This window comes from Geotrypetes seraphini, chromosome 14 (genome assembly GCF_902459505.1).
Source record: "Geotrypetes seraphini chromosome 14, aGeoSer1.1, whole genome shotgun sequence".
In the NCBI taxonomy this organism is placed as follows: domain Eukaryota; kingdom Metazoa; phylum Chordata; class Amphibia; order Gymnophiona; family Dermophiidae; genus Geotrypetes; species Geotrypetes seraphini.
The window spans coordinates 20,388,616-20,400,765 of NC_047097.1; the positions used below are offsets into that span (position 1 = coordinate 20,388,616).

At 42.3% G+C, this 12,150-nt stretch overlaps 1 protein-coding gene across 8 annotated transcripts in view; it reads left to right on the forward strand.

Annotated features, from left to right (window-relative positions):
* Positions 1-12,150, forward strand: part of DMXL2 (Dmx like 2) — a 250,445-nt gene that overhangs the window by 213,169 nt on the left and 25,126 nt on the right. For all 8 annotated transcript variants that reach the window (XM_033919789.1, XM_033919792.1, XM_033919791.1 and 5 more), the window contains 2 exons: positions 4,369-4,504; positions 7,391-7,451. In XM_033919789.1, coding sequence (XP_033775680.1) covers positions 4,369-4,504; positions 7,391-7,451 — 197 coding nt within the window. The remainder of the gene's footprint in view (positions 1-4,368; positions 4,505-7,390; positions 7,452-12,150) is intronic.

Sequence of the window (12,150 nt, forward strand, 5' to 3'; positions counted from 1 at the left end):
GACAGTCAGGCAGGCAGGCCTTTGGGGGGGATGCAGACCTTCAAGGGGGGACAGGCAGGCAGGCTTTTGGGGGGATGCACCGATGCAGGCCTTCAAAGGGGGAGACAGGCCTTCATGGAGGGACAGGCAGGCAGGCAGGTCTTCGGGTGGGGATGTAGGCCTCCAGGGGGAGGTGCAGGCCTTCAAGGGGGGACAGACCAGGGGAGGGGGGACCCTGGTGTAGAAGTACACGGAGGGTGGGAGAGAGGGAAGGGGGGGGTTCAAAGAGCCTTCCATATGCCGGACTTTGGGGGGGAAGAAATAATGGGTCTGAAAATAGAGGAGAGGAAGAGAGGTGATGGGCAATGGGATTTAGGGAGGGAAGGAACAGAAAGGGATAGAAGTTGGACACAAGGGATGGTGTGGAGGGAGGATAGAGATACTTGATAGGAGGGTAGTTGGGAAAAGAAAGGGAGAGATGATGGACCCTGGGGTGGTGGGGAAGGAGAAAGAGATGCTGGATGAAAGTGTAGTTAAGAGACGAAAAAAAAGAAAGATGCCAGACCGGGGGAGGGAAGGGAAATGGAAGGGGAGGACAGAGATGGCAAATGGATGGTTTGAACGGAGAAAGAAGAAAGAAGGAGAAACTGGCAAGCAAGTTATCAGAAGGCAACCAGAGCCTGGGACCAACAAGATTTGAATAATGACCAGACAACAAAAGGTAGAAAAACTAATTTTATTTTCCATTTTGTGATTACAATATGTCAGATTTGAAACGTGTATCCTACCAGAGCTGGTGTTAAACCACAAACGAGAGCTAGGATTTAAGAGAGAGAGGAAAAGTCTTTTTTGTTTCTTTACACCACAGCACCAGTGTGGTTAGGAGAAGGCTATAAAAGGGGTGAAGAGGCTATAAAATAAACCCACCAGGATATTTGAAAAAAACACCCAATTGGTGTTCCAAGGATCTCCAAAGAGGGGAGAACAAAAGGTAAGGGAGAACCGGCATGGCTTACCAGACAGGTGAGGGTAGCCATAAAAGAAAAGAAGGACTCTTTCAAAAAATGGAAACACATGAAAACAATCGAAGCATGGAAAATACATAAAGATGATCAAAAGAAATGTCACAAGGCGGTGAGGGATGCCAAAAAGGACTATGAGGAAAAAATAGCGCAAGAAGCCAAAAACTTCAAACCCTTCTTTAGATATGTGAAAGGGAAAAAACCCGCAAAAGAGGCGGTGGGACCCCTGGACGACCAGGGAAGAAAAGGGTACATCAAGGAAGATAAACAAATTGCTGACAAACTAAATTCCTTCTTTGCGTCCGTCTTTACGGAGGAGGATACCGCTAAAATACCAGAAGCAGTGAAAGTGTTTAGTGGAGTAATAGAAGACAGCCTCACCACAGTTGAAGTGGAGTTGGACCAGATATACTACCAGATCGACAAACTTAAAAGTGACAAATCCCCTGGACCGGATGGAATTCACCCGAGAGTTTTAAAGGAATTGAAGGTTGAAATCGGAGAGCTATTGCAAAAACTTGCCAATCTGACAATCAGAACTGGACAGATACCAGAGGACTGGAAGATAGCGAATGTCACGCCAATTTTCAAAAAAGGATCGAGAGGGGAACCGGGCAACTACAGACCTGTGAGTCTTACGTCTGTCCCTGGAAAGATGATTGAAGCACTGATCAAGGATAGCATAGTCCGGCACCTAGATACACACGACTTGATGAAACCCAGTCAACATGGGTTCAGGAAAGGGAAATCATGTTTAACGAATTTACTTCAATTTTTCGAGACCGTGAACAAGCAAATTGATAGTGGAATGCCGGTGGACATAATATATTTGGACTTCCAGAAAGCATTCGACAAAGTTCCACATGAAAGGCTTCTCAGGAAACTACAAAGCCATGGAATAGAGGGAGATATACAAAGGTGGATAGGCAAATGGTTGGAAAACAGAAAGCAGAGAGTGGGCATAAATGGGAAGTTCTCAGACTGGGAGAAAGTGACTAGTGGTGTGCCCCAGGGCTCAGTGCTTGGGCCAATCCTATTTAATATTTATATCAATGACCTGGAAGACGGAATATCCAGTGAGATCATTAAGTTTGCAGACGACACAAAGCTATGCCGGGCAATCAGATCGCAGGAGGATAGCGAGGAACTCCAAAGCGACTTGTATCAGTTAGAGAAATGGGCAGAGCAATGGCAGATGAAGTTCAACGTGGAGAAATGCAAAGTAATGCATTTAGGTAGTAAGAATAAGGAATACGAGTATAGAATGTCAGGCGCAACTCTGGGTAAGAGCGAACAAGAAAAGGACCTGGGTGTACTGATAGATAGGACCCTGAAGCCGTCGGCACAATGCGCGGCAGCGGCAAAGAAAGCAAACAGAATGTTAGGCATGATAAAGAAAGGAATCACGAGTAGATCGGAGAAAGTCATAATGCCGCTTTATAGAGCAATGGTCAGACCACACTTGGAATACTGTGTCCAACATTGGTCTCCCAACCTAAAGAAGGATATAAAACTGTTGGAGAGGGTGCAGAGACGAGCAACGAAGTTAATAAGAGGTATGGAGAACTTGGAATATGAGGAACGACTCAAGAAACTGGGACTGTTCTCCCTTGAGAAGAGGAGGCTGCGAGGGGACATGATCGAGACGTTCAAAATGCTGAAAGGCATCGATAAAATAGAGCAGGAAAATAAATTATTTACATTGTCCAACGCGACACGGACAAGAGGACATGGTTTGAAGCTAAGGGGGGACAAGTCCAGGACAAATGTCAGGAAGTACTGTTTTACGCAGCGAGTGGTAGACGCCTGGAATGCTCTCCCAAAGGAGGTTATTAAGGAATCCACTGTGCTGGGATTCAAAGGCAAATTAGATACACATCTCCTTATGAGAGGCATAGAGGGATATGGGTGACTAAAACTACATCAGGTGTATACCTGACTGGGCCTCCGCGTGTGCGGATCGCCGGACTCGATGGACCATGGGTCTGATCCGGAGATGGCAGTTCTTATGTTCTTATGTTCTTATGGGCAGGAAAATCGAATCGAAAAACCAATTCAGTAGGCTGAATTGAATTGAATCAAAAAAATTTTTCCTGAATCGGGCAGCACTAGTTTATACTGCCTTTTCCTATGAATCCACTTCTCTCTGTGACCTGGAAGCACAGTTTCTTGCCTCTACCTGTGTGTCATGGCTGACTAACGGGTCGGAGCTGTCACAGGAGCCAATAAAGTGATTTGAGGGGGGGGGGGGTAATGTGAGTATGGCAGCTCTTGCGGAATATGAGTCGTACTACAGCATTTTGAACAGATTGAAAGGGTGGTAAGGTTTGGCAAGGTGACAAGGTTTGGGTGTGGAATGACTTAAGGCTCTGGTAGGCACCTACCTTAGGCGCACTCAGGCAAAGAAAACCCTGGCTAAATTTATTTATTTAGTTTTATAACACGTTCTCCCCAATGATCCCAGAATGGGTTACATACAATGCATAGAATGCAGTCATGACAGGTTAACATACATAGAATACAGGCAAGACAGGTTACAGCTTATGCATTTTCAACAATATGTTCATCTGAATTGGTCTAGACAGAGGATCTAGTTCTAATATATATTTCTTTTTAATTGTTATTTAAGGAAACAGTACATCTTTTCTTCATTGCTCCTCATATAGCACAAGGCAGGAGATTCTGTGAAGAGGTACATTTTTATTGCTATCCTAAAGTTCAGGAGTCCTTCGATGGATCTGATCTGTGAAGGTAGTTGATTCCAATAGCTTGGTAGAAATTGGCGTTTTGTAGAAGGCCACAACCAGGAGGTATGTGTAGGTATATTTCTTCCTGGGAGCAGAGTGGTCTGTTTGGCATGTATTGAGATAGTTTGGATGATATGTAGTCTGGTGCCATGTTGTACGCTAGTGTGAAGCCTTTGAAGATGCAGCGTTTATCTATGAGTAGCCAGTGAGCAGTTGCTAGAGCCTGAGAGACCGGGTCATGAGCGCAGAGATTCTTCAGGGGTCTAATTGCTGCATTTTGTACAAATTGGAGACGCTGTATATTCTTTGCTATAAGGCCGTTAACCTACTGGTACCTAAGAATGCTTAGGTGCTGCTAGGCGTGATTCTATAAATGGTGCAATGATACACAGATTGACAACCGTGCTGAATGACGTCTAGAAGTTAGACGATGTTTACACAATAAAGACCTTGGCCTTTATCTGCCATCATGTTTTTATGTTTCTGTTTAAATAACCTTTAAAAATATTCTTCATTGCCAAAGCGTGCTTTTTTTTTTATCGACATGGAACATCCAAAAAGTAATGGAGTTTGCAGCCAGAGAATGATCTGTAAAACCTGTTTGTGAATTTATTTTCCAGTTCAGATGATGACTATCGTGGTTCAACATTAACTCTTCATCAGCCCAGTGCACCATCCTTCACGATCAGTCAACTGCAGCCATCCTCATCCACACCCTGGCTGGGCAGTGGGTTGACTAGTACTGGAGCAGGAGTGGTATGTAATTGCCCCAAATTGTTTTAATGTTTGAGGGAGGGAGGGCTGTGGTTCACTGGTTGAGTTGCCGCCTCTGTGAGGTCAAATCCTGGTGCTGCTCCTTGTGATCCTGGGCAAGTCACTTAATACTCTAGTGCCCACCTCTTTGAATGTAAGCTTTGAAATGCCAAAGCCACAAAAAGGCAGTATACAAGTCCCCATTCCCTTTCCCTTTCTATTTTTCTCAGTTTTTATTTAAAATTTAATTTTTTTTAACTACCCACCTCCTAAATGCGCAGTGTGGTTCACAAATAAACATATAAAATACAGAATATAAAAATAATAGCATTGTTTTTCTGCACATTGTCATCCACTGGGTTGCAGAAATAAAGGTTGGGAAGAATGTTGATCCATTTCACTTTTATCAGGTCCTGTTTGAAAATAAGATAAAAGTGTGTTAAGTCAGATTTTAAAAGAAGTTATCACCTTCAAGTTGTTTGACTTAATTTCCCTGAATCTGTGAGGACTAACTTCATTCCACCATTTTGTTCAGTCTATTATTAGAAACTGTGTTAGTACAGTTAGCAAAGGGCTGTGCCTATCCTGTCGCTATAATTGTAAGTTGCCTATGTTAGTGTACAGCTAAGAGTTAACTTTATAAAACTTTGTATGAATTATAAACTATGGATGTACTTTGTTGATATTTGTCTGCTCCTGAGCAGATGTCAATATTAAGAACCTAAATCCAGGCATTATTTCTGCAGGGTTTGTACTAGTATTTTTACAAAAGACATAGAAGTGTTGCGCATCTTTATAATACAGGATTCAGATAGACTCTTTTTGGCCTTCACACAAAGGCTAATTTATATAAATTTGCCCTCAACCTCGTATATACCACCTTAGGTGAATTTCTGACAAAAGGCAGTAAATAGTTATATCTTTCATAAATAAAAAATATCCCTAATGCAATTAATTTAATAGCCACGAGGTGGCAGAATGGGCTTGTCTATTTGGATGGAAGTTTTTAAAAAGTTCTGTCTCTGAATGCTAGCATAAGAATAGCTTAGGCTAGTGTTTCCCAACCTTTTTCAGTTCATGGCACCCTTAGTGTGTAAATAGAAGAAATATCTAACAGTTCCACTCACCCTCGTTCTGAGTGTAACCCCGTTCTGATATCGGTTGCCTCTCCTCTCTTCTCCTCCCATAGTCTAGCATCTCTCTCCACCCCTTCCTTCTTTCCCTCCCCAACCTGGTATTTCCCCTTCCCTTCCCTCCTCTTCCCTGTGGTCTGCCATCTCTCTCTGTCCTCACTTCTCTATCTTCCATGGTCTGGCATTAATCTCCTTCCTTCTCTCTCCTTTCTTCTCACCCTTCTCAAACAGGTGCAGCATTTCTCTCCCCACAGGATCTGTCTCCCTTCCCCACGCTGCAGCTTGCAATTTTCAGGCTGCCAGCAGCTTAAACACACTGCCTTTGGCGGCTCTGGAAGCTTTCTCTTTGTCTTCAGTTGCTTAACCTCACAGAGTCAAGACCCTGCAGCAGAGGGAAAGCTTCCGCGTCATCAAAGGTCGCACGTTTAAGCTGCAGTGTGGGGAAGGGACAGAGGTTTCCCATGGGGTGTCAGACATACAGCTATTTGCATTTTCTCCACATCATCCCAGGGCGCTGAAGCACACGGTTTAGAAAACTTACTTTAGGGACTTTAAATGAGTTAACACTGTGATTTTTATCTTCTAAGTATTTTTCCTGTAGACAAAATGGAGAGAAGATCTTTAGTAAAACAGGCCTCTCAATTAGAGAATGACATGGGGACCATTTACTGCAGTAAACCACGGGTAACCGCAGTAAATCCGTAGGAATGGAGACATTTGCAACTGGTTTACCACAGGAATGAGGACAAGACCTTTCACTGCCCCGCGGGAATGGGGACAAGAACTTTTACCGCCTCGTGGAAGCAGTGAAAAGACTTACTCCTGTGGTAAAAAAAATTGTGCCCTTGTCAGACTCGGCATCTTCTCCCCAGCTCCTCTTGCGCCTATTTTACCTTCAGGACCCACCCGTGGACCCACACGTCCTTCCCCCCACCCGTGGGCCTACCATATTGGTGGTGTAGTGGGGAGGAGGGGTCAGAAGATGTAGGGGAGGGAGCAAGGGAGAAAAAAACAGAAGGAATAGAGCAGAGAAAAGGAGAAACAGATGCCTTTGGCTTACTTCCCACTAGCTCTGACATAAAAATAAATACTGGATCCACCAGGTCCAGGGCCAAGAAAATATATAAAGAGATGTTTTCTACATTTTTTAAAAAAAAATAAAGGCCCAATCTGTATTATGGTCACACCATTTGTTTTTGACCTCCCCTTCCCCCCAAAAAATAAAAGCCAATCTTCTCTTGTTCAGGCCTACTGCATTGCATAGAGCAGTTTTGCTGATGTTTTGAAGTACTCTGTGCATATACTAAGCAGTGCCTAATATTTTTCTACATTCATCCCCCTTTTTACAAAGGCACGGTAGCAGCTTTCATTCGCTAAATGCTCCAAAGCCCATTGAATCCCTATGGGTGTCAGAGCGATTACTGCTGCTCAATGCAATAATCACCTTTGTAAAAGGGGGCCTCGGTGATATGAGTAGCTGTGTAGGGGATATTTAAATAAAAAGTGAAAGCTTTAATACGGCCCAGAGACTATTTAATGGTTTTGTCTTAAATTCCAGCTATGTTCTTGGAAAGAAACTTTTGCTAATTTTTCTTTCTTAGAATTTCATACTTGTACTGTTTCCTTAACTAACATGTTGATGCTAATTCATAAGGATAAAATATTTTCCAGACTCACATCAAAGGGTTCAGTGTTTGTTTCATTTTTTTTTTAAATTGAACATTCATTTCACTTTTTATGTGTTTGTTCATTATAGCTTATAAAAAGAAACCTGAATAACGTGAAGAGAATGGCATCACATCCGGTTCATCAGTACTGTAAGTAATTGCAACTTTTTTCAATTGACTTCAATAGAGTGATGCTTCAGAGCAGGGATGTCAAAGTCAGTCCTCGAGGGCCGCAATCCTGCCGGGTTTTCAGGATTTCCCCAATGAATATCCATGAGATCTATTTGCATGCACTGCTTTCATTGTATGCTAATAGATCTCATGCATATTCATTGGGGAAATCCTGAAAACCCAACTGGATTGCGGCCCTCGAGGAAGAACTTTGACACCCCTGCTCCAGAGGATGCAAGACCTTACCTAACATAAGGTCGGAAGAAAGCCCTTCCTCAGGTACAATAGGAGGCAGTTTTACAAGAGAGATGTACCAGTTGCATATATAAAAAGCATATTTGCAAGTGTAAATTGGCATGCAATTGTAAGCACTGATCCCTCTGAGGAGTCCTCCACGTAGGGTTACCAGACGTAGGGGACAATCTGGACATGTCTTTTTAGAGAATATGTCTGGGTGCCTGGACGGACTTTCCAAAGCCCATAGTTTGTCTGGGTTTAGGAAAGCCCCGCCTTGTTTGGAGGGCCTCTGAGTATGCGCGGATGCTCGGAGGCCCTCCAGACCTGGTGGGAAAAAAGAGATTAGGCAGTATGGGGGCAGGGCTGGGGTGGAACAAGGCATGGTTTGGGGCAAAATGGAGTGGGACTGGGAGCAGAACAGGGCGGGGCCATGCATCCTGGATTTTCTAACTTCAGATATGGTAACACTGCCTCCACTTCCATGGATAGCAATGCTTCAATATTGTGTTTTCAATTGCTCAGAACAGGCAGGTTCCCTGGAGTCCTACAGAGCATGCTTGTCCCTTACTATTTAAAAAAATGTGATTAGTTAAACAGCACCTCCCGCTGACAGGGACTGTAAGTGGAGAACTCTAAAATATACTTCCTTATTGCCCCAACCTAGTCTAAATGCATGGATTTTGCACCCTCACCAGCAGGCGTTAAGGATGTGCAGATGAAGAAGACCGAATGATTGACCAATGAGGTGAATCCACTAAGTAGTGCTAGTATTTTACTGTTAATGTGTGTTTATAGCAAATTTTGCCACAGTAACAATGAAACATTAGTGTCAGCTTTTGTGAAAATTTGTAGGTATTGAATAGGATGGATACATGGTTCAATATATAATCCTGTGTTGATTTTCAGTATAATCCTATAACTTAACATCATGTTTCCTGGAAACCCTCTGCATACCTAGTGGTTAGCACAGCAGCCTGAGAACCTGGGTTCAATTCCCACTGCAGCTCCTTATCACTCTCATAGACAAGTCACTTAACCCCTCCATTGCTCCAGGTACAAAATGAATACCTGTATATAATACAATATACAATACAATTTTTATTTATATACTGTCGATATCTCTATGAAGTTCACAGCAGTTTACATAAATAATTAAGAAGATACAAATTGTTAAATAGTATTACAATATTTAAGATTTATTAATAACAAATTCTTAAACTAGATGGGTCTTTAGGACTTTTTTGAAAATCTTAAAATTAGATTGCTGGTTAATATTAGTCAAAGTTTTCCAATGTGGGGGCGCTAGAGAGCTCAGCAAGGAATGGCTGCTTAGTCCCTGAGCTCCGTCGACAGCCTACTATAAAGTATCACTTTTGGCTGCAATATTTACTTTCATTGGATTAATTATACCTCTTAGTGGGTATTATACTATGGCGTCGAGCAAGACTGGTAAAAGGAAAAGCACTGAGCCCATTTCGCCACAAAAAACACCAGCGAACAAAGATGAGACGGAGAATGAGGCCTTACATGCTGTCATGGAGGAGCTCCGCTCCATGCGCGAGCTGCTCCAAACTTCCGTTCAAAACACGGAGGATCTGAAGTCCGAACTTACTTCTTTATCGACTGAGATGGCCGTCTTCAGATCCAGAGTCGATATTGCAGAACAGCGCATTGAAACGAATGGGATGAATATAAAATCCCTCCAACAGCAAATAAAAAAGATGGCGATCTTGGAACAGGAGCTCGAGGACGCTCAGAACAGATCGTGTCACAATAATTTCTGGATCCTTGGGATCCCAGAAGCTCGTGAAGACCGCGATATTATAGCCTTTCTACAATCTTTGCACGCCATGCCCCTTGGGAGCCTCGAGTAGCCGAGAGACACCGAGGGAGAATAACAGCTTGGAAACGTTGGTGGAAGTAAGGGTTGTTCTTATTTTCCTTTAAGTTTAATGGGTAAAAGAAAGGCTAAACCCCAAAGTTCCACTCCGGCTGCGGCCGGCCCTATGAACCGCCATTTAATACCAGTGACTATATCTCAGAGTAATCAAGATCATGCTTCCACTTCGGGAGCATCGCTTAGTCCCCTTGAAAGGACTTCCACCATTATCCGCTGATAATGGTCCCAGTTGATACTTCTGAAGAACTCAGAAAATCATTAAGCCTTTAATCCCCAATTAAAATGTATGCCTTTACCTAAAGTATTAATAGTAATGGGAATAAGTGATGATGATCAGGGACCCTCTGAAGATCCAACGGATATTACTTTGAAAGATTTGTAGATACAAAATAAGAGAGTGGAAGGGTTACTAAAATCTATGGTTAAACAATCTGTTGATTTCTCTGTTGTTGTTAAAAAGCTGGAATCTGTTGATTCCAATTTGGAATTAATTGATAAAAGATTAAGGATAGTAGAAACACTGACATTAACAAATGGAATCCTTAGATAACTCATTAAGTTCAAAAAATCTTAGATTTGTCAATTTTCCTATAACACATTTATATCCTCTGAAATTTTACTTAGAAAGTACTTAAAAGAAATATTGGGTTTAGTAAATTCTGACACTTTTTCTATACAAAATTGTTACTATATTCCACTGAAAAAGCGGGTATCGCTAGAACAAGGAGTAGACCAGTTAGCCTTTTCTGAATTTGATTTAACTGATTTCCTTGAGGACTCTCAGGAGGTGATTCAAACTAGGGCTACCCTTTTAATGACTTGCCTAAGTGAACTAGATAAGAATTTAATTATGACGTTATATTTCAAAAATAAAATAACAAAATTCTGTGGAGATAATGTTCTTATATGTCCAGATGTAGTGAGAGCAACTCGGATGCGTAGAAAGGAATTTTTATTGTTAAAACCTAGAGTGTTGGCTCTGGCAGCTACTTTTTTTTCTAAAATTTCCATGTAAATGTATAATTAAATTACAGGAGAAGAAATTTATTTTTTGGGATCCTACATAGCTCTAGCAATTTTTAAGTTTTCGTGAACAGGGAAAGAATGTAGAGAAATAATTTGAAAATAGGTCTTTATTGAGAGTCAAAATAGAAAAGGCACTAAGGAGTTTTAACTTGAGTTTTCTCAAGTTAATTTAATTACTACTAGTATTACTTGAAGCAATTACGATAACTCCCCCAATTTAATGTGGGCTAGAAGGAATTTTGTTAGAATTTTAATTTCCTTTTGTGTACGATGTATTTCTTTATGTTGTTCTGTTCTGAAGAATTGTATATTCAATAAACTTAATAAAAAAAGAGGGGATGGAAATATTAGAGACAAAGGAGAGAGTCCACTGCCATCAATCCCGGTCCTGTTCAGTCTGGCAGCTCACAAACAGGTTCCCTGGCAAATATTGTAAAGTTTTAGTCTGACCAGGAAATGAAGGCTTCAGTTTAAAATGAACCTTGTCCCCTTTTTTCTGTATTACCACAAATATAAAAGTGGTTTTCATATTTCAATTAACATATGCCCTTCATCGACTCACTTTTATATTTTTTTTTTTTTTTTTAAATTTCTAGACCACAATTCTAGGTGGGTTAAATATAGATATTAAGGCTCAAAGCTGTCAGGCTTTAACATTTGAAATCCATTATCTCAACCTTTTCATTTAATCCCAGTGACACTCCTTATGTCCCTAGAATGTGAGCCCACCAGGACAGATTAGGAAAATTTTTAGAGTACCTGAGATTACTTGGTTGTAAACTGCATTGACACCAAATAGTGGATGTGTTGTGTTATATCAAGAATTGTAAATAATAATAATAGGTTCATCATTCGTCTTCCCAAACCTTCACTGGGCTTGTATCAGTCAATTTTTCACTTCTGATATCGGCCACCAAGACTGCAAAGTCCTTCAATAGGATATTCAGTGAGAAAATCAAAAGTACCGTATTTTCTCGCATATAACGCGCGCGTTATACGTGGTTTTTACGTACCGCGCATACCCTTGCGCGTTATACGCGTGAGCGCGTTGTACAAAAAATTTTTTACATAGTTTCCCCCCCCCCCCCGACGCCCGATTCATCACCCGGAAGGAGCGCTTGCACTCCCACCCCGAAGGACCGCTCGCACCCCACCTGAAGGTATTTACTGGGCAAATTACAAGGCCAGATAGAGGGGGGACAAAGCCACATGGTCAAAAGCACACCGTGACAAAGGCCTGCCTTGGTGACAGATCAAAAGCGCGCCCCGACAACCCGGCGCAGAAAACTGAGCGGCAAGCATGCTCAGACCATCTTCTTTGTCTGTAGATGGTCTGCGCATGCTTACAGAGCGGCAAGCAGGACAGGGCGGCGAAATGAGCAGGCGGGACCAGAGGAGACTCGGGGCAGGGCTGGAAATGAGCAGTCGGGACCAGAGGAGACTCGGGGCAGGGCTGGAAACGAGCAGGCGGGACCAGAGGAGACTCAGGGCAGGGCTGGAAACGAGCAGGCGGGA